This window comes from Astatotilapia calliptera, chromosome 6, assembly GCF_964374335.1.
Source record: "Astatotilapia calliptera chromosome 6, fAstCal68.1, whole genome shotgun sequence".
Lineage (NCBI taxonomy): Eukaryota > Metazoa > Chordata > Actinopteri > Cichliformes > Cichlidae > Astatotilapia > Astatotilapia calliptera.
In genome coordinates, this window is record NC_137427.1 from 12,462,501 (window position 1) to 12,480,159 (window position 17,659).

Here is a 17,659-nt window from a genome sequence, read left to right on the forward strand (position 1 = left end):
ATAATAAAGCGTATGGTGACTGTATGTTTCATTGTATTATTTGTAATGTGGAGTGTAATAAACATTGAAGCATTTTAAGGGTCTGAAGATTTGCTGGAGAGCTTTTCATCTAAAGAGGTGAGTTATTATTGTTTCATTGGAGCAAAGACTGGTTGCTGGAGCTCAGAGAATTAAAACTGTAGTGTTACCGTCTGAAAAACTCCATTCTGTCCCCACTCCCCAGGAGAGTGGTCTTCAGGGTACTCTGCTTCATCCTCCTCTTCCTCCCCTTCTTCCTCTCTTACTGTGTCCATTCCATCTTCCTCATATTCTGTCAGACAGTCCGACTCCTCCGCTGATCAGAAAGATTTAGAGGAGATATTATAGAAAGAAATTATTGAGACTGACCCATCCATTTAAGGTGGCACTCATAAAATATCAGGAACATCCCCTATTATATTCAAGAAAAGAGACAAGGATACAATTCCTTATTTATCAGACTTATTGAATTGTACGTTGTCACAAAGGAGAATGCTGTAAGCTCTGTCTTTACTATTCTACATCAGAAGGAAAATATATTCCAACAAAACATCAAGAGCAACTCTTTCTAGACAATAATGAATTAGTAATTATTTACCTTCTGCAGCAAGGTAGCTTTGGACTGGCTCTATCCTCGATACAATCTCTGCAAGATCAGTGAAGTCAGCTCCTGGACACGTGTAGGACTAATGGACAACATGTTATTATTAGTATTACATATAGAACTTGCAGGTTCACCTTTAAAGACACGAGTTACAGCAGCCATGTAAGATAGGATTAATAGTTTAAGTGTGCGTATGTGCCCTTCTCACATCTGTTCTCTTGCTGTCATTGTAGTCGGCTGAACGATGGTCTTTCAGCATGTTCTCGATGATGTCACCCCGAGCCCAGCCAGTGAACACTAACTTGCCGTGCTGAAAGCCCACATCCTGCAATACACAGTAGTTCAAATGAAAGCTGTAAGTGTTTAGAAACAGACCAACTGATTTAAATTCAGACTGAAACACTGATGGATCCTGTGGTGTATTTAGAGTAATAATAAACATTTATATTTGCACTATGGGATGTTAAACCAACAGTTGACTAATTAAAGCTGTGATAGCTTTTCTTATGTTGCAATATACTATCTAAAGCTAGTAGCTTTACTTAAAAAAAAACATTTAAAAAATTAGCTGTCGATTCCATTTTCAAAGAAGCCCACATTGTTTTCCAGTATAAACAGAAACCAAAGTAGTACTTCTCCCTTTTTTGCCCAAATAATCAGATGATAGACACACGAATTTTAAAGCTGATCCATAATATGAGACTAGGGATTTACACAACTGTACTTGATGGGTTTAGATTTTATTATTGTCATTTGTATTAGGAAATATTTAACCATATATGCTTAGAGGTGTATAATCAATTGTGTAGTGATAGGATGTGTGATCGTACTTGTTTTTCAGATTCTCACCCTTCAAAGAGATTACACCCATTTTGGAAGTAGCCTGATTTCAGGTTCACACAAATAAAGTGTATTTTTGTGCAATTAAAAACCCCATACTGGGTAAGTAACTCACATAGATCTCATCAAACTTGCCAAAGTCCATGGTCTTGAAGCGGTCAATGGGTGGTCTGATGTACTCACAGTAGGCACTCTTCTTAACCACTTCTAACTGTCGCACGCACGACACATAGGCCAACCGTGACTGGATCTCTGCCATGTCCGGCACCTACAGAAGGGAGTATCATAGATCTTTATTCAGACAACACACTACCAGATTTCACAATAAATAAATAAAGATGAATCTGCTGATTCCATAGCAGAATTGGATATGCTACACATTGATCAGATGGACTCAAAAGGTACCACTGCCTCATACTGCCAACCCATAAAAGGCTTTTTCCCAGAAAAATCTTTCATAGAAAAATTTTGGCACCCTCTAAGAAAGTTTTAGCTCGAGCCAAATAGAAACATTTGGAACCAGTATTGTTGGACTCCACTTACTCAGTTACAAAAGACATTTATGTTAGCCCAATCTAAGACAGGAAAACTCCTGCATCCAGTACCTTTACTTTCTCTGCCCAGGGATTGATCCGTTTCCACAGCAACCACCAGCCCGACAGGCAATCGCCATAGTTACACAAGTCAGTCTCATCTTGACTACCCACGTCGATGGCAATGACTGTTCTGGCACCCGTGTTCCTCGCAATGTCCGCTGTTAGACGTTTAACACCAGTTTTTTCACACACAAGCACACAATCACGCAGACGAACGACCATAGCGTCACAAAATCCGGCAGCAGAGATGATAAGACAATAAATACGGTGTTAATAAGTTTGTTTCAGGTTTGCCTCCAGAAACCTTCATTTTTAGAGGCTCAATGTTCTAACAGACGTACACCACAAAAACACAAAACTTTTAAGACATACAAGTTGTAAGCTCACTTCAGAGAATTTACAGCCAATTAAATGAGATGTATATATGTAAACTATACATATTTCCTGGCCAAATAGCGCAGGGCCTTTTTTATCCCCTTATTAAAAGGAGCTTTGCAATAGTAGGCATTTTTGTGGTGTTGAGTCTGTGGAAGACAACCCACAAGCCTGAAACACTGATCCAGCACCCCAAGAACAACTTTAAAAGCAGCTACACAGAAGGCAGAGTGAAACAAACAAACACAGGATGTTAATTTGACAAAGTTCCCTTCCACTGGATCAATCTTTTGGGCCCAGGCAGCACCATATTTCACAAAGCATTAGCCGGGACACAATGAGAAATGATTTAAATGCAGAGCAGAAAACTGCAATAGGCCAGTCTCATTGTGAAATATGGTTCTGTTTCTTCAGTACAGAGGATATTTTTTTATTATAAATACATCAACCCAGACTCAGGGGAATTTTCACCGCCACATCAAAATGAAAACTATGTAGTATGCATCTCAATTGTCATCATCATCGCACAAACATTTCAGGAATATGTACCTTTGGCTCTGTGCAGTTGCTTTTAAGCAATGATCATCCATTTACTAGTCTGCAGACAAAAAAAGTTGTTCCCCTGAGTCTGAACACACACCACTGATTTTTCCTCTTGTTGAAAGCACGTGACAAAAAAAACTTACGTTTTATTCTTACAGCTTAAACAGAAACCTCACCAGGCAGCTTTTTGGGTTTGTTTTAATGTAAACTTGCCTGAAGTAGTTAATTTTGAAAATGTGTGGAACATTTGTATGATTATAATACCAATTAAGATTTTGCTGCAAGCCTGTTAAAAATATTATTGCCAATCATACAACAGTTTCAACATGAGAAGAATCAGAATGTAATCTCAAAGCAGACTGGCGTCTTATGCATGGCGGTTTTGATGTCAGAAGAGGATTTGTTTCCATTTCTTCAAATGTATATTTACTAGAAACTTCTCTCCAACATTTTTAATTCTATCCCTATCTGACACCAGGCTGCTTCACATACAAATACATCCCCACTGTTTAATGCAATATTTCCTAGTTGTAGAAAAAGCCTTGTATTTATATAAAATTTAAATAAACTTTAAACGTTGCATTTCTTCCCCCATCTGGCAAACCAGGTTACTTCAGCGATTGATTTAAAGTATAGTTTGTTTTAATCTGGGCTTTTCAGTCCACTGATTTGAATTTTCTCATTATATAAATTTGAACCGGCTTAATATTCAGATGGGGAAAGCTCAGCAATACCACAGGACTTTCCTCCATTAACATTAAGCATTCATCCACTTACTTAAAAACACAACCTCTTAATATTGCTAACCTAAAAACCACCATTCAAAGCATCCCCCCATCACCATCCCACCTTCCCCCTCCTCTGGGAGACAGGAGTTGGATAGAAATTAAGGACTGGATTGGTTCGGGGTGGGGTGAGGTGGGGAGCAGGGGGTTACCACCTATACTTGCCTGGCAGGTTGTTGATGTAGCCACCATCCATTAGCAAGTTGCCATCTTTGGGGTCGCAGAGAGGCGGCAGGTACCCTGAGAGGGTCATGCTCGCCCGTACATAGCGCCACAGTGAGCCTGGCACACCAAGGAGGGAAGGAGGGAGGAGGAAGGGGGGGATAACATCTCAATAATGTTTGCTATACGTTTCAGATTAGTGTCGACACAGACCGCAATCCAAACACCAGAGCGAGGTCGGACAAAAGAAGGTAGTCGATCCCTGCAAAGGCTAGGACTGTCGTTCTGCCTACCTTTAAACTCTGCTGTAAACCACTGCAAACCTCATTACCTTGCACATAGATCCTGTGTGGCTTGTGCAAAAGGTAAAAAAGTAAATGGCAACCATCACAGAGAATCAAGGTTGTTTCATCTCCAAACTATGTCCCAAAAACAGTGCTTCACTGCATATGATCCTCCTTTATAAGTTCCTCAAAATCTACAGACCTATTGCAACGTTAGTGAATAAACCAAAGCAGTAGAATCCAATTTTACTCCTATTGCCAACTGTGTGTAGGGACGGAGCAGTAGTAGATGTTGATGTGACAATGTTTGGAGATTTTTCAGAGTGAATATTACAGGGAAGCAACCAGCCTACTCTGTCCTGCAGTACAGCTCAGTGTCAGCAGAGGGCAGGAGCAGACAAAGTGCTGCATGGGTTGGAAGGATAAGGAGCACCACAGAGAAAAGTGAGGGGTGCTACTATGCATAGAGAATATGTGAATGCTTGAACAGAATTACATTACTGAAATGTGACTTCTGAAAAAACACCACTTGCAGATTTTCATCCCTGTTGATTGTTTGTCATTTTAAGGGCTTCGTTGACTGTGTATAAGAGGTGCAATGTGCAACAGCAAGATCCAGAACACATATTTTCTAATAATAATAATAATAATAATAATAATAATGATATTTGTCATCAATATATATTTATGAAAGATATATAGATGGGATGGCTTTAACTAACATACTGGCATGCATAAAAAAGCAAGCAAAGCCAGGGGAGAGGACAACAGCTGGATAGGAGGGATTGAACATGCTCCTGTAGGCAGAGATGACTGAAATAAAATAGAAGCAGGGAATCAAATTGCATTTCAGTCCATTTGACATACACATTTAGGTGAATTGGAACACACAGTGATTTACATGTGATGTCAACATCTCATGTAGATTGCAGCCGTTCACCATCTTGTCAGTTCAACACTGAATACTGTCTGTTCTCTATACTTGATCTCGAGCTGATAAATCTGCCAACATCTAAATTAATTGAGGTTGACTTCAATTGAAAATGACAAAGAAGAAAGAAAAAAAGCCAAGTACAGTGGTGCATGAAGACATGCCTCAACCTTAATGTCATAGGAGAAATGTGAGTTTCAGCAAATAGATGTGTTCAGATGAAGCCTGATGATCATGCAGCTCTCTATGACCGACAGATATCCAAACATGCATGGAGAAATCCTGAGACTGAATAAACACAGTGGAGTTCAGTGGGTTTCGTGATTTGTTTTTTTAGGTGACACTAAGCTAAATGGATAAAACGTGTTCTCTGTGTGAATAACAAAGTCAATGGGAGAGACGGTATGATGCAATCTGGGCTTTAAGATATATGTAGGATGTAGTCTTTCCTTCCAAACCATGGGCTCCCAATATCCACCAAGTCAAGGTGGGGTTAGTTACATTGAGAACTTGGGAGGGAGACGAAAGAAGAGGAGGGTAGCTGGGTGGTTGATTGTCGATTTGGGGATGGAGGCGGGAGGGGGGAGGTTTTGGTGAGCGGGTGTTTAAAATCTGACCTGGGACATTGTTAACATAGCAACCATCCACAAGCAAGTGGCCATCCTTGGGGTCGCACAGGGGAGGTAAATAGGGGGTGTAGGAGGCGCTGGCTCTAACATAGCGCCAGACACAACCTGTCAGGAAATGGAGATGGAAAAGGAGCAACACATCAAATATGGGCCAGACTCCACATCACAGATGGGGTAAAAGAAATATGAAGGAGAGTAAAAGAAAGAAAGGAGAAGAATAAAGAGAGAGAGAGAGAGCGAGGAACATGGAGAAAGAAATGCCTGCAAGATAGTGAGGAAACTGAAAGTAGCCGCAAGTAGCTAAAAAGAGAAATGGGAGTATAATCTCATCAAAATTACTTTTATATGCCTGTGATTTTAAGAAAATATTGCAAATTCTAATATGATCCACCTTTTATATAGAGAGCTAAACTGCAGGAGTACTCTATAACCTTTTAAATGTAACTATTTGAGGGAAAAGAGGTTACCTCAGAGCTTTGTTCAGAATACTAACAGGATATCAAAATATTTGTGAAGTAAAATTTAATTCAAGGAACAGAATATGATCTGACATGAACAGTTTATTTTTAGGATAAATATTAAAAGCCAGTGGTGATGTAAATGAAAGAAAATGAAGGAGAAAGAACAAAGTATCAGAGAACAAATTTGAAAAGAAAATAAAGAACAGTGATGCTATCTGATGTGTTCATTAAGCATGTCAGAGAAATAGTATTAGCACTGTTAGATGACTGGTTCATCCAGCAAGGTGCGATAAAGACAAGAAGACAAGGGATAACTGTAAGAGACATGAGATGAACAGACAGAAACAAGGAAAGAGAGACAGACAGAGAGTCTTAGGCCTCCAACTAAAGCTTCTAAAAAATATAAAAAGGGAAAAAAATCCTAGGTAATTTTTCTGTAAAAGATTTGCAATTTCTATTTAGCTTCATATCATTCTTAAATTTGTGCCTTGGCTGTGTTCCTCACTGGATAAAAACCAAAGTAAGTAATTCAAACTCTCTGCCTTACAACAACCATCAAAATGACAGTTATTATTTCCTTTCAGTGACTCAGAGTGACATATTCACAATAGCACCAAGCTAGAAATGCTGGACAAAAGCAAACCAAAAAAACCAAAACCAAAGAAAGCACAGAATGGAGATGAAGGAGTGATGGATGCAACATGGGATGGAAACCACTAAAAGACAATGCGGTAAATGGTAAGTTAAAGTGTTCTGGATCCTACATGTTGACATGGGAGAAGATTCAGTATTCTGAGGTGAGTGACTACACAGGTTATTTTGTCTTTGTTGTAAACTATAAATGAGCATATCTGTAATGTCTCTCCATGCTCAGAAAGACCAGACATAAAGTTATATATGAAGTGAATTCGGGGAGTTTTAAACATAAATTGGATTGACACTAAACAATGAAAAAGCTACAGGTTTGTTTGTTTTTTATATTAGCACATGGCGATAGTAAGAAAGGAAAATCCAGATATAGAAGAGAGAGGAAGAAAGAAAGAATGAAATTTAAGTAGGCACATGATAAGAGGCAAAAGATGGCAACAATGAAACCAAGTAAGAAGGCGTAACTCTAGCAGTTAGTTCATCCACATGCCAAGATGCAAACATAAGCATTCAGCGTGCTTAGCTGCAGGACTGAGACCTGAAAGCTTATGAACTCCTCAAATCCAGCAATCAGCCAGTTAATAATTCAAAACACTGATTTTACATCAAAGACTACAATAACTTCATTTAATGTACAAGACTGAATATTAGAAACGAGCATTAAACAGAAAATGGTAAACTGGATTTGAGGGTTGTTTTTTCCACACACAGTCGTTTTAGATTGCAGAGATTCATTTTGGCTATTGTTAGTGATGGTGCATTTTTAAGCAAGTCAAAAAGAACACACATCTCAGCAAATACACAGACAAGCATCAAAACATACGTCCTTTCTTTTGTACATACTTAGCAAAATCTCTTTCTAACACTTTAATGGAGGCATACTCCAAACAAGGTTGAAACTGGCATGTTTTTTGTAGGAACAAATAAATGGGTTTGCAAACGAAAGGCTACATGTTCCTTTGATAACTGCACTGTAATCACATATTCAAACATTTTTATGTATCCAATCTAGTATTTCTCCCTGTCTCATATATTTTTGATATGAGGAACTTAAACCTGCTTTCAGAATAACTTTAAGTATCCTCCCACGGGTAGTGGACACAGTAAAAGCAGGCCTCTGTTTTGCCCATTTCCAGATGCACGCCTTGGATGCTATTCTAGTAGTTTTGCATAATTTACAGTTCAAAAGAAGAAGTGGCTCACAGGGATGACTTTTACATGTACTGACCTCATTACTGGAAATTATGTCCCTATATATGAGAGAAGGTACAGAGAAGCATCATAGCCTCCCCCCCTTAATCAAATATACAATTTGCCACCTACACATATATCCACCATATTAGTATTTGTCTATGTGGAGATTGCAAACACACCAGTTCAGTTTAGTTTGGTGTACATCCACCTCCAACTTTACATCTGAGACTTCTGAGAACATGCAATCCTGCCACTCTCATAATGCATTAGCCAGCTAAATGCTTGTTTGTGGCATCAGCTTAAGCCTAAACGTACAACATTTACAGATTTGCCATCTAGAGAATACGAGACATTATAATCCCTTTAGTACCTCGTGACACTTGACTGAGTAGAACAACATGCCAGTATATTCACTTAGATAAGAGCTTTGATCACTGTACCATATTATTTCTGACTGACTGCTGCAACCATTTAATTACATATGAAACCAATTTCACACATTAGTTTTCTGTCATTCAGGGCAGTAAAAATGGATTAAGTTGGGTTAAATTTAAAAAGAAGCAACTGTTCATTTCCACTTACATGTATGCATGAATGTGAACTATTCTTAAATCTTAGTAAATGTACTCCATGTAAACATAATGTGAAATACAAACGTACTGTAGTAATCTCGACTAAATTTTAAGCTAATAAAATGCTACAGGGGTAACGACCCCTGCGGTTAGAACAGCGCTCACTTACCATCCTGATGAACACGCATAGCTGAGGCCGTGATGTCAGTGGTGACGTTGAAGTACGGCAGCCACAGGTCCTGAGAAAACATTTTATTTCAAAGTTAATGATAGAAAAAAAACAAAACCCTCTTGTCTTATGGCAATGTTGTTGCAATAGGGAAAAAACATTTTGTACCACAGTCCCACCTCTATTTGCTTGTCCTGAAACACTTTATAGATGCTGGTGTTAAAGGCAGAGCCAGAGAACATGGAGGTGATGGGATAGGTAAGATCCAGAACTGTTTTAAACACCGAATTCATTGCCTGTTAAACAAAGAATTGCAGGGAATTAGTAGATGTTTGTCAGATTTTTGTGAAAAACTAAATTGTCATCAGATATGACCAAAAAAATGATTGCGTTGATAGTCCTAGATGTGTGTGCTCTACCTTAGACCACTCTCTTGCTCTCTGTTTTGTTCTAACAGCACTCCTTTCTTCTGCATAAAGGGCACCGATGAAAGAGCCAATTGAGGTTCCACCCACTATGTCAATAGGAATCCCTGCTTCCTCCATAGCTTTAATTACACCGACATGAGAGCAGCCTCTGTAAGAGGGAGACAATTTGTCTGAAAACAAGCAAGTACGCACGATGCAGAGTACATTTACAACATCAGTATTTGAAATGGCTTTAAGACTAAAAGACAGACACATTTTCCTAATGCTGCTTTACTCTGTATACAGGCACAGCATAGTGTTTCCACATTAGAAATCCTTCCATACATTACCACACAGACATTAACTGCACATTAGTTTAGTACTGCTGAACGTTTGTGAACTTTATTGGTGCAGAAAGTCTCATCGACTTTGCTCACCTAGCACCGCCACCTCCAAGCACGAGAGCAATGCTGTTTCCAGTGAGGACTCGGGCCAGCCGAGAGAAGTCACTATGTCTGTCTGCCGTTTTCTCAAATACCTTCTCATACACCTCCCTCTGCACAAGCACAGGAAGAAAAACACACAAAAATAAATACAGGGGTTACATTTTATTATGTGTAACAATATTATCAAAATATTACAATTGCTGTTATGTTGAACAGTAAATAGGGCTGGATGAGGTTGCTTTAAAAAAAACAACAACACTCAAGCAACATTTTAATGAATGAAATGATGCAAAAAACAACAACCCCCCCCCCAAAAAAACACAAAAAACAAAACAAAACAGTGAGGCCTCCCCAAAGTGACAGGGGAGTGCTTTACCAACTAAACCTTCTATGATGTTTCCAACATGAAGTGCATACTGGCAGCTGTAACCGAGTTACAAAAAGTTTTAGTGTGAGAGCTATCCTAATGGTGTGTCTTGTGGCTGGAGTGCCAGAAAAAGAAATTACTCTTCAAGAGAGTCAGGAGGTCTGGCTAGTATTTAACAATGCGAAAAGCTGCAGATGTGAAAGGGTAATGTGTGTGCACGTGCCCTAATTAGCAAAAAGCAGAGAACTGTGTATTGTTTACTGTTAAAATGTGAGGCTCAAACCCATGTGGACTGTAGTTAATATCAATCTAGCATACTCAATATTCAAAACAAGGCTTTTATATTCTCCTAGAATATTGTACCTTCTAGATATCTCTGCCATTCTGTCCACCCCTAAATGTAAATAAACTGAAAGCATCTAAAAATCCTATAAAAAAATTGACTCTGTACCAGTTTGCTGGGACCTCGTCTGGAGAAGACCCTCCGGGGACACTTGAGGTGAAGATGCCCTGAGCACCAGCTGCGCATGTTGAGCCACTCGACTGTCCTGGAAGGTCCAGGTCCATCTTCTCTGTGCAAAAGGACCAACTGTTTCAAAGCTCGCACTGCTGTGTTTTCCAGCATCTGCTCCAACTGAAGGAAGACGAGACAGTTAAAGTTATCTGTTGCCATTAGATTTCTTCTCTTCCCAGCTCTTTTCACACACACACACACACACACACACACACACACACACACACACACACACACACACACACACACACACACACACACACACACACACACACACACACACACACACACACACACACACACTTCTCCTAGTGTAGGTTCCTGGTCCCCAAGACCAACAATGAGGATGCAGTCAGCCTGTCGGATGCAGCGCTGTGTCCATGGGGTCATGCTGTTGTCTGTCTGGTAGAGGACAATCCGATTGATGTCCTCCTGCTGGGCCAGCCAGCCGGAGAGACGATACTCATGGATACTGATGGATAGAGAAGAAAAGCAGAGACACAGACAACGACTTGGAGGTATGAAAAGTAGCAGAAGTAATTTGTTTACATTTTAATACATTATAGGTATGCAACACGAACCACGCCTACAGCATTTATAGTACTTATTTGCAATGCCTGTCTCTACAAAAATACAAAACTCAGTAACATCTAAACAAGTAAGGAAAAAATAACACACACACTAAATGCATAGCTTCAAGTAAAGCCCAAGCAACAAGAAAAAAGGGTTTGTGATACAGACAAGATTCTTTGATTATCAGACTGACCTGTCCAAAGCCGAAGCACCCAGACGTTCTCTAATTATGTCACTGGTTAAAAGTAATGTAGGTCCTACAAGAGTCAAACAAATTGTATATCACAAAAAAGTAAAGAACTTGTGCGTTTGTTTGTCGACCTGCTTTAATTTAAAGACACAGCTACACAGAAGTCAAGCAATCCCACTAAAAAAAGGATTTTTACGAACAAAACTGAAATGTGTGGGTTTACCAATGGCACTAAGTGCATGGCTGAGCTCTAGGTTGAATGCATTGATTGGCACTTCATCACAAACAGGCAGCACTGCGACAGTGGAGAGGTTGCTTGCTGGGTTGGTGACATCAGCACTTGTTGTCATGCTGGGAAGACTGAGGGCTGAACCTAAAAGATTAAAACAGTGAACAAATGGAGTGAATGAGAAACTGAAGGCTGTAAAAGCACAGCTGGCTGGTGAGGAAGCACGCATGTGTGTGTTACTGCCCTCACTAGTCAATACTTGAATCGACAAAATGAACTAGACTATGTCAAGATAAATTAGCATTCAACTACATGACCAGAGTGACGCATAACGCCATCCTGCACAGGCGTGGGGGGCGTTACCCTGAAAAGAATATAACACTCCTAACTTTAGCAACACTAATCAAACTAGCATGACAAACTAAATCTGTATGTGCAACCACATGTCCCAGTGATGACGTGCAATAATAACAGTAGTATATGTGTGTATGTCTCGGCAACATCTGCAATATTTAGAATACCATTTAATTTTTGAATAAAGTGAATAATGGTCTCATGTGGTTCTGCATTAGTTCTCAACCTTGCTCATTAGTGCATGCTCATTTCATTAAATCTGGTCACCTGATCTTTTTTTGGTTTTTTTCTTCTCCTCAATTTACTGGACTTACCAGAGAATGGCCCACGACCCTGCTGCAGATTTCCCAGAATCTTCTGACCCAACAAGTGGATCAACCTTGTCACCACCTAAACACAACAGTAGAGAAAATTGAAAAGAAACTATGTTATTATAGTACATTAATAACATAAAAAGCCACTTAATAGTACTTCAAGGACAAAGTCACAGACCTGTGGATATCGTCGCTTGATGTTGTTAAGGGTTCCCTCGGGCAGTTTAACCAGCTCAGTGTCTCTCACAGCATGGACCGTTGTGGCTCTTGGCTGTTTGGTCAGCGCCTCTACCTGATACATAGTTAGATTGGATTAGTCCCTCACTTAAAACTTAAAAAAAAAAAAAGAAATGAGAAGAAATCTAATCGAAATTTTCCAGATGTGGAAAAATGCAGCACACTGCTCTAGTCCCAATCCTAGCTCAGGACCACAGCTGTTTTTAACTTAATAGTCTTGAGCTTATTTTACTAACTAGTATCTAGTCACACATGGGTAGGATGAGACAAAAATGCCTTGTTCTCACCACTCCAATGAGTTCTCCTCTACCGTATTCCCCCACCAGTTCTTTCTTGCCGTTCGCCTTACGGATGACTGAACGCAGACGTCCATTCAGAACAATGTAGGTGCAGTCTGACTTGTCATCCTGTCTGTTGATGCGTAGATTACAGGAAGAAAAAGCATATTTTACATTTACCGTTATAATTATGACTGAATAATAAGAAATGTAACAGGATGACCAAGTATTGTTTTCACATAGATGCAAAGATTGTTTTCATTTCTTTGTCTAAGTAAAGACGAGAGCAGAGTACCTGTAGAGGGCTCTGCCAGCTTCTACAGCCATCCAATCAATGGCAAAGTCCATCTGCCTGACAAAAGGAGACATCCGGATTGCAACCGTGTGGGCTGCACTCAGCACCACGCTGGGCTGCTCCCTCATGATCCTGCAGGGGGAAGCATATAACAGAAAGAGTGAGAACAAATACTGAATAATTCACACTGGAATATGGTCAAAAGTAGAGAGATATAACTCAAAACTGGGAGATTACTTTAGAAAAGAATACTAAAAGTTTACTTTTTTATATTTTAAGCTTTCATATTCTCTGGATGTATGTATGAATTTCACAAGCTGGCTTTTTCTTATTTATTCAGGTGATACAAGCTTTGTGTAAATGTGTATGCATGTTTGTTTTTGTTTTTAACTCAATTTAGCTTCAGTTAGCTTTCAGAGTGGGTTTGCTCATTTCAGTTCTTACTGTTTGAAAATGTTTAGTTTTAGTTTAGTGTTTATTAGTTTCAGTTGTTTTAGTGTTTTTAATTATTAATGTATGGAGCGCAAATGGTAGAGGCAAAATTTAGGAAAATCAGCACACGTATTATAATAATTAAAAAAAGAAAAAGAAGAAGAAAAAAGCAGGCGTTTTTGAAAGCAGGTGAATCGCATTCAAATTCTCAATCAACATGTCCATCGGTGCCTCATCGGCAAGTTGTGATAACAAATTTTATAAAATTAACAGATGCTAAAACTAAGGGTATTTCTCCCATATTTTTATTGTATTTTAATTAGTTTTTATTTGTTTCAGATGGTTTATAAAAATGTCGTTTTTAAATTAACCTCCTGGGACCTGACATCTGCATATGGGGACATCACATTTTGGGTTGTCTAGACCACAATACTAAATTTTGCTCTTTCAAATGGCTTTCAAACGGGCCGTATTGCTCAAAGAGGCACAATTGTTGTTTCTCATTTTGCTTTTGTGTTTTGCTGCTGTGTTCAGACACCAAATAAAGAGTTTTGCACATTATTACTCAATTGTGACTTAATAGTTTTCTATCGAACACTAAAAAGCCAAATAGCAAAGAGAAATTAAAAATGCATGCCATGAAAGAGTTCAGGTCTTAGGAGGTTAATTTATTTTTTAAAATGTAATTTAGAATAACCTTAAATATAAGTGAAAGTGACCTAAAGTTATTTGCATCTCTTGCACTTAAAAGTTTATCCGCACTAAAGCCGTAAGACTCACTCATAGAATTCAGACTTTGAGATCTTCAAATAAGTACAGTCTCGTACAGCCTTGATGGTAAATATAAGGGGTTCTCCAGTGAGTACAGCAAGCTGGCCCACCATCTCTCCCGGATGGGTGACAAACAGACAGACATCCTCCTGCTTGCCGATCATCCGCTGGTAGACGTGCAGACAACCAGACAGGACAAAGTGCAAACTCACGTCCTTTTGAAGTGAAAATAGGAAGGAGGAAAAAAGAAATACAAAGACAAAAATAACTTTTACTGCTGCAGTAATGTACTTTCTTTCTTTACTACATCTAATCTATTTCTGCTTTATTAATGCAATTAAAAGAGTAATTTGTAAGTTTTCAAAAGGTCATAGGGTTTCAGAATGTGTGAAATACCTGGTCTCCCTGTCTTGCTAACACAGCTCCTGCTTTTGCATGGTGCAGAGTCACTCTGCTGTTTAACAGAGATGGGTCCTGCATAACAAAAGGCAGAAAGCAAAGCAAAAGTCAAAAATTTATTGGGCAGTGACAAACGATAAAGCTAAGTGGAAAAAGACAGTAAATGAAATGCTTTTACTCCACTTTGTTGAGCCTCGGAGAAAGATCGTGCTGCAGGCAATGATTTATTTCTTCACTCACACTTTGATCTAGTTACACAAATTTATTTTAAAAGTTTAAATGTAGCAACACCTGCACAGAGGCACAGATTGCATCAAGTGAATTACACAACCCCCTAAAGCACCACTGAACTCTTGCGTTTATTTTTTGTCATCACAGACTCAGTAACTCTTTCTTTTTCTAAAGCAACAGTCAATCATAAGGAAACCTATTTGCTTGCATTATTTGTCAAAACAAATTGTTCGTCGTATTATGATCACAGCCTGTAGGAGTTTAAACCGGCATAGAACAACAGCAAAATACTATCCTTGAACAATCAAAAAAAGTAAAACGAACCTCAATCCTCATAAGCTTTAGGACCTCCTTCTGACCTTCCTCAAAGAGAGCGGCACTGGATCGATTTGACACGGGTGTAAAAATGTTGTCCACAACTGGCTCTTCCTCTGGATACAGATAGATTCCTGAAGGAACTTCATCTACTGTCACCTTCCTCTCACGCTGTTCCTGTGATATGGACTGTAATAATGTAATAGAATAATCATAATGTAATATGCATACTTTGCCAATTTATAATAGGTGTTCCTGCTGTTAAATCAGGAATTCTAATTCTAAAAAACGTTATCAGAGATACAGCACTACTCTTTTTCCACACTTTCTCAAATATCTTATATTTAGCTTATCTTTAAATATTTTTGGCTTATGAATCATATATTAATTACTTCTTTGTTATTCATTAACTGTGGTCTATACTATTCTCCATTCTAAAATACTTCTGTTTTCTTTAAGTAATTAACCAATGTAATGTATACATATAAGGAGGGTTTATATCTTTTCTCATTTTTGTCCTGAGAGTCTGCAGTGTACTGACCCGAGTATAAGTGGGTGGAGTGTTGCTTTCCTCTGCCGAGACAGAAATCCGTCCTCTTTCATACGCCATGTCAAAGTCTGATCTTAGACTTTTCTGTACACCTGTTTAAAAGGTCAACATTTAAGTGGTTTAATTATTCTTAGGTTGATCTATGTTTAAAAAGAACAAATGAAAATGTGATGGCGCAAGCAAAAGGCAAAATATATTGTCATTTTTTTAAAAGGTTTTGCCTGCTTATTTACCTGCACTGTTAAAATACATTTCTTACAAATACAAGTGTTTCTAAAACAGTAACATTAACAACTGGTCATATATGTTAAAGTGGGCAATAGGCAAACTTTTTAATATGAGCAGTATACATTAGGTGTGCATAGCATATTGTAGATGGATGAGCTGAACGGTTTGTGGTATCAGTGTAACACTTCGGCTACCCATTCTCTGCTGGCTTCTCAGTAATCATTCTACATTAAAACATGTTTAAAATATCACACTGCACTGGAAGAAAGTGTCTGACTTTCAGCAAAACTAAAGAACAGTAAGACAATATAATCTGTCAGTACAAGAGAAAGATCCCTCACCAGCAATGTCTACAGGCATTGAGATTGTCCTGCTAAGAGTTGGCACTGTTCCATCCTTCCCTTGTTCTCCTGTTGTGAAAAATAAATACGATTTAAAGCATTTCTAAGTCACCCCAAAGCAAAAATAGCACCGGAGAAGACATATGCAGGGTTCATGCGCATTTTTTGGGGTCAAATTCAAGCACTTTTAAGCACTTTCAAGGTCCATTTTCAAGCTTTTCCAGCACATAGCCAAAAAAACAAAACAATTTATGTTTCACTTTGCATCACCTCAGTAAGAGGTAAAATGTAGGGGCGGGGTCACACATTGAAACAGACTGACATGCAGAGGTGCGAGGCAGCCCAGGCAGGGAAATTTTACTTTGCGACTCCTTTTATTTCTCTATCTGATAAGAAAACTATTCGGTCAGATAGTTATTTGTGGTGAATGAAATACAGTTTCAAGCACGTTTAAGCACCACATCTGAAATTCAAGCACTTTTCGTACCTTGAAAAGGCAATATTAAAATTTATGAATTTTCAAGGATTTCAGCCACCCATACGAACCCTGCATATGAAGCTTTAAAGCAACTCTGTACACCTCAACTAAGATTCAGCTTCTCTAACACTGTGAGTTACTTAATCTGTATGCTGACACCCTACCTGGAGTTTCACCTTTAACGGCTGCTTCTCGGTGCTCCTCAGGTACCGTCAGGCTGCCAAAGCGTTTGCCATGGCGTACAGGACTGGTGCGAGTAGGGTGGGGTGACTGCGGTGGCAGACGTGAGGGATGCATTTCCTGTAAAAACAAGTAATGTATGGATGAGAGTGAGGTAGATGATTAATTTGAGTGTGTGTTCACAAGGTGGAAAGTACACCATGATATTAGTATTTAGGCACTGAAATCATGAAAACAGCAGGATGTGTATGAGGACTATGAGGTCCAGGTCACAAGGGTTACAGCACTTGTGAATCTATGTTACCGGTAACTTTACTGGTTGAGTGATAACTATCAACATACAGGAATTCTGTGGACTATTTTAAAGCATTTGAATGGGCAAACACGCATTACTCCTCGTCTTAAATATTTATATTGGCTTACATTTGATCTCAGGACTAACACCATTCTGAACTCTTTGATGAATATAATTGGGGTTTTTTAAGGCAATTAATCAGTTTAAGACTTTCTTTCAAACTGGTGCCTTGATAAGATGAACTCACATGACTGAAGAGCTCATTGGTCAGCCCCAGATAGTTGTGCAGGGCTAGCACTGTTACTCTTTGGAGACGAACCATGATAATCTGAAATGGCACAACAGAAAGCTAGTCATTTCAAGCATGAAAGGAAAACAATTAGTTTACAGACGTCGAGCCAGAAATACAGTGTGTGGAAAACGA

General features: G+C 38.9%; 1 protein-coding gene across 3 annotated transcripts in view; it reads right to left on the minus strand.

The window, feature by feature from the left end:
- The window catches only part of pnpla6 (patatin-like phospholipase domain containing 6), a 37,207-nt gene that overhangs the window by 1,885 nt on the left and 17,663 nt on the right, over positions 1 to 17,659 (minus strand). Inside the window, exons 11-35 of one of the 3 annotated variants that reach the window (XM_026170344.2) lie at positions 17,483 to 17,563; positions 16,925 to 17,060; positions 16,283 to 16,351; positions 15,705 to 15,805; positions 15,173 to 15,352; positions 14,615 to 14,692; positions 14,228 to 14,433; positions 13,016 to 13,147; positions 12,730 to 12,853; positions 12,384 to 12,497; positions 12,206 to 12,281; positions 11,532 to 11,681; positions 11,312 to 11,375; positions 10,849 to 11,017; positions 10,483 to 10,665; positions 9,656 to 9,774; positions 9,231 to 9,387; positions 8,991 to 9,107; positions 8,812 to 8,881; positions 5,756 to 5,872; positions 2,068 to 2,216; positions 1,578 to 1,730; positions 831 to 947; positions 617 to 704; positions 189 to 334 (exon numbers count right to left, since the gene is read on the minus strand). In XM_026170344.2, the coding sequence (XP_026026129.1) occupies positions 189 to 334; positions 617 to 704; positions 831 to 947; positions 1,578 to 1,730; positions 2,068 to 2,216; positions 5,756 to 5,872; positions 8,812 to 8,881; positions 8,991 to 9,107; positions 9,231 to 9,387; positions 9,656 to 9,774; positions 10,483 to 10,665; positions 10,849 to 11,017; positions 11,312 to 11,375; positions 11,532 to 11,681; positions 12,206 to 12,281; positions 12,384 to 12,497; positions 12,730 to 12,853; positions 13,016 to 13,147; positions 14,228 to 14,433; positions 14,615 to 14,692; positions 15,173 to 15,352; positions 15,705 to 15,805; positions 16,283 to 16,351; positions 16,925 to 17,060; positions 17,483 to 17,563 (3,096 nt within the window). Of the gene's footprint in view, positions 1 to 188; positions 335 to 616; positions 705 to 830; positions 948 to 1,577; positions 1,731 to 2,067; positions 2,217 to 3,926; positions 4,044 to 5,755; positions 5,873 to 8,811; positions 8,882 to 8,990; positions 9,108 to 9,230; positions 9,388 to 9,655; positions 9,775 to 10,482; positions 10,666 to 10,848; positions 11,018 to 11,311; positions 11,376 to 11,531; positions 11,682 to 12,205; positions 12,282 to 12,383; positions 12,498 to 12,729; positions 12,854 to 13,015; positions 13,148 to 14,227; positions 14,434 to 14,614; positions 14,693 to 15,172; positions 15,353 to 15,704; positions 15,806 to 16,282; positions 16,352 to 16,924; positions 17,061 to 17,482; positions 17,564 to 17,659 lie in introns of all 3 variants that reach the window. The other 2 variants (XM_026170343.2, XM_026170346.2) reach the window with 2 other exon arrangements.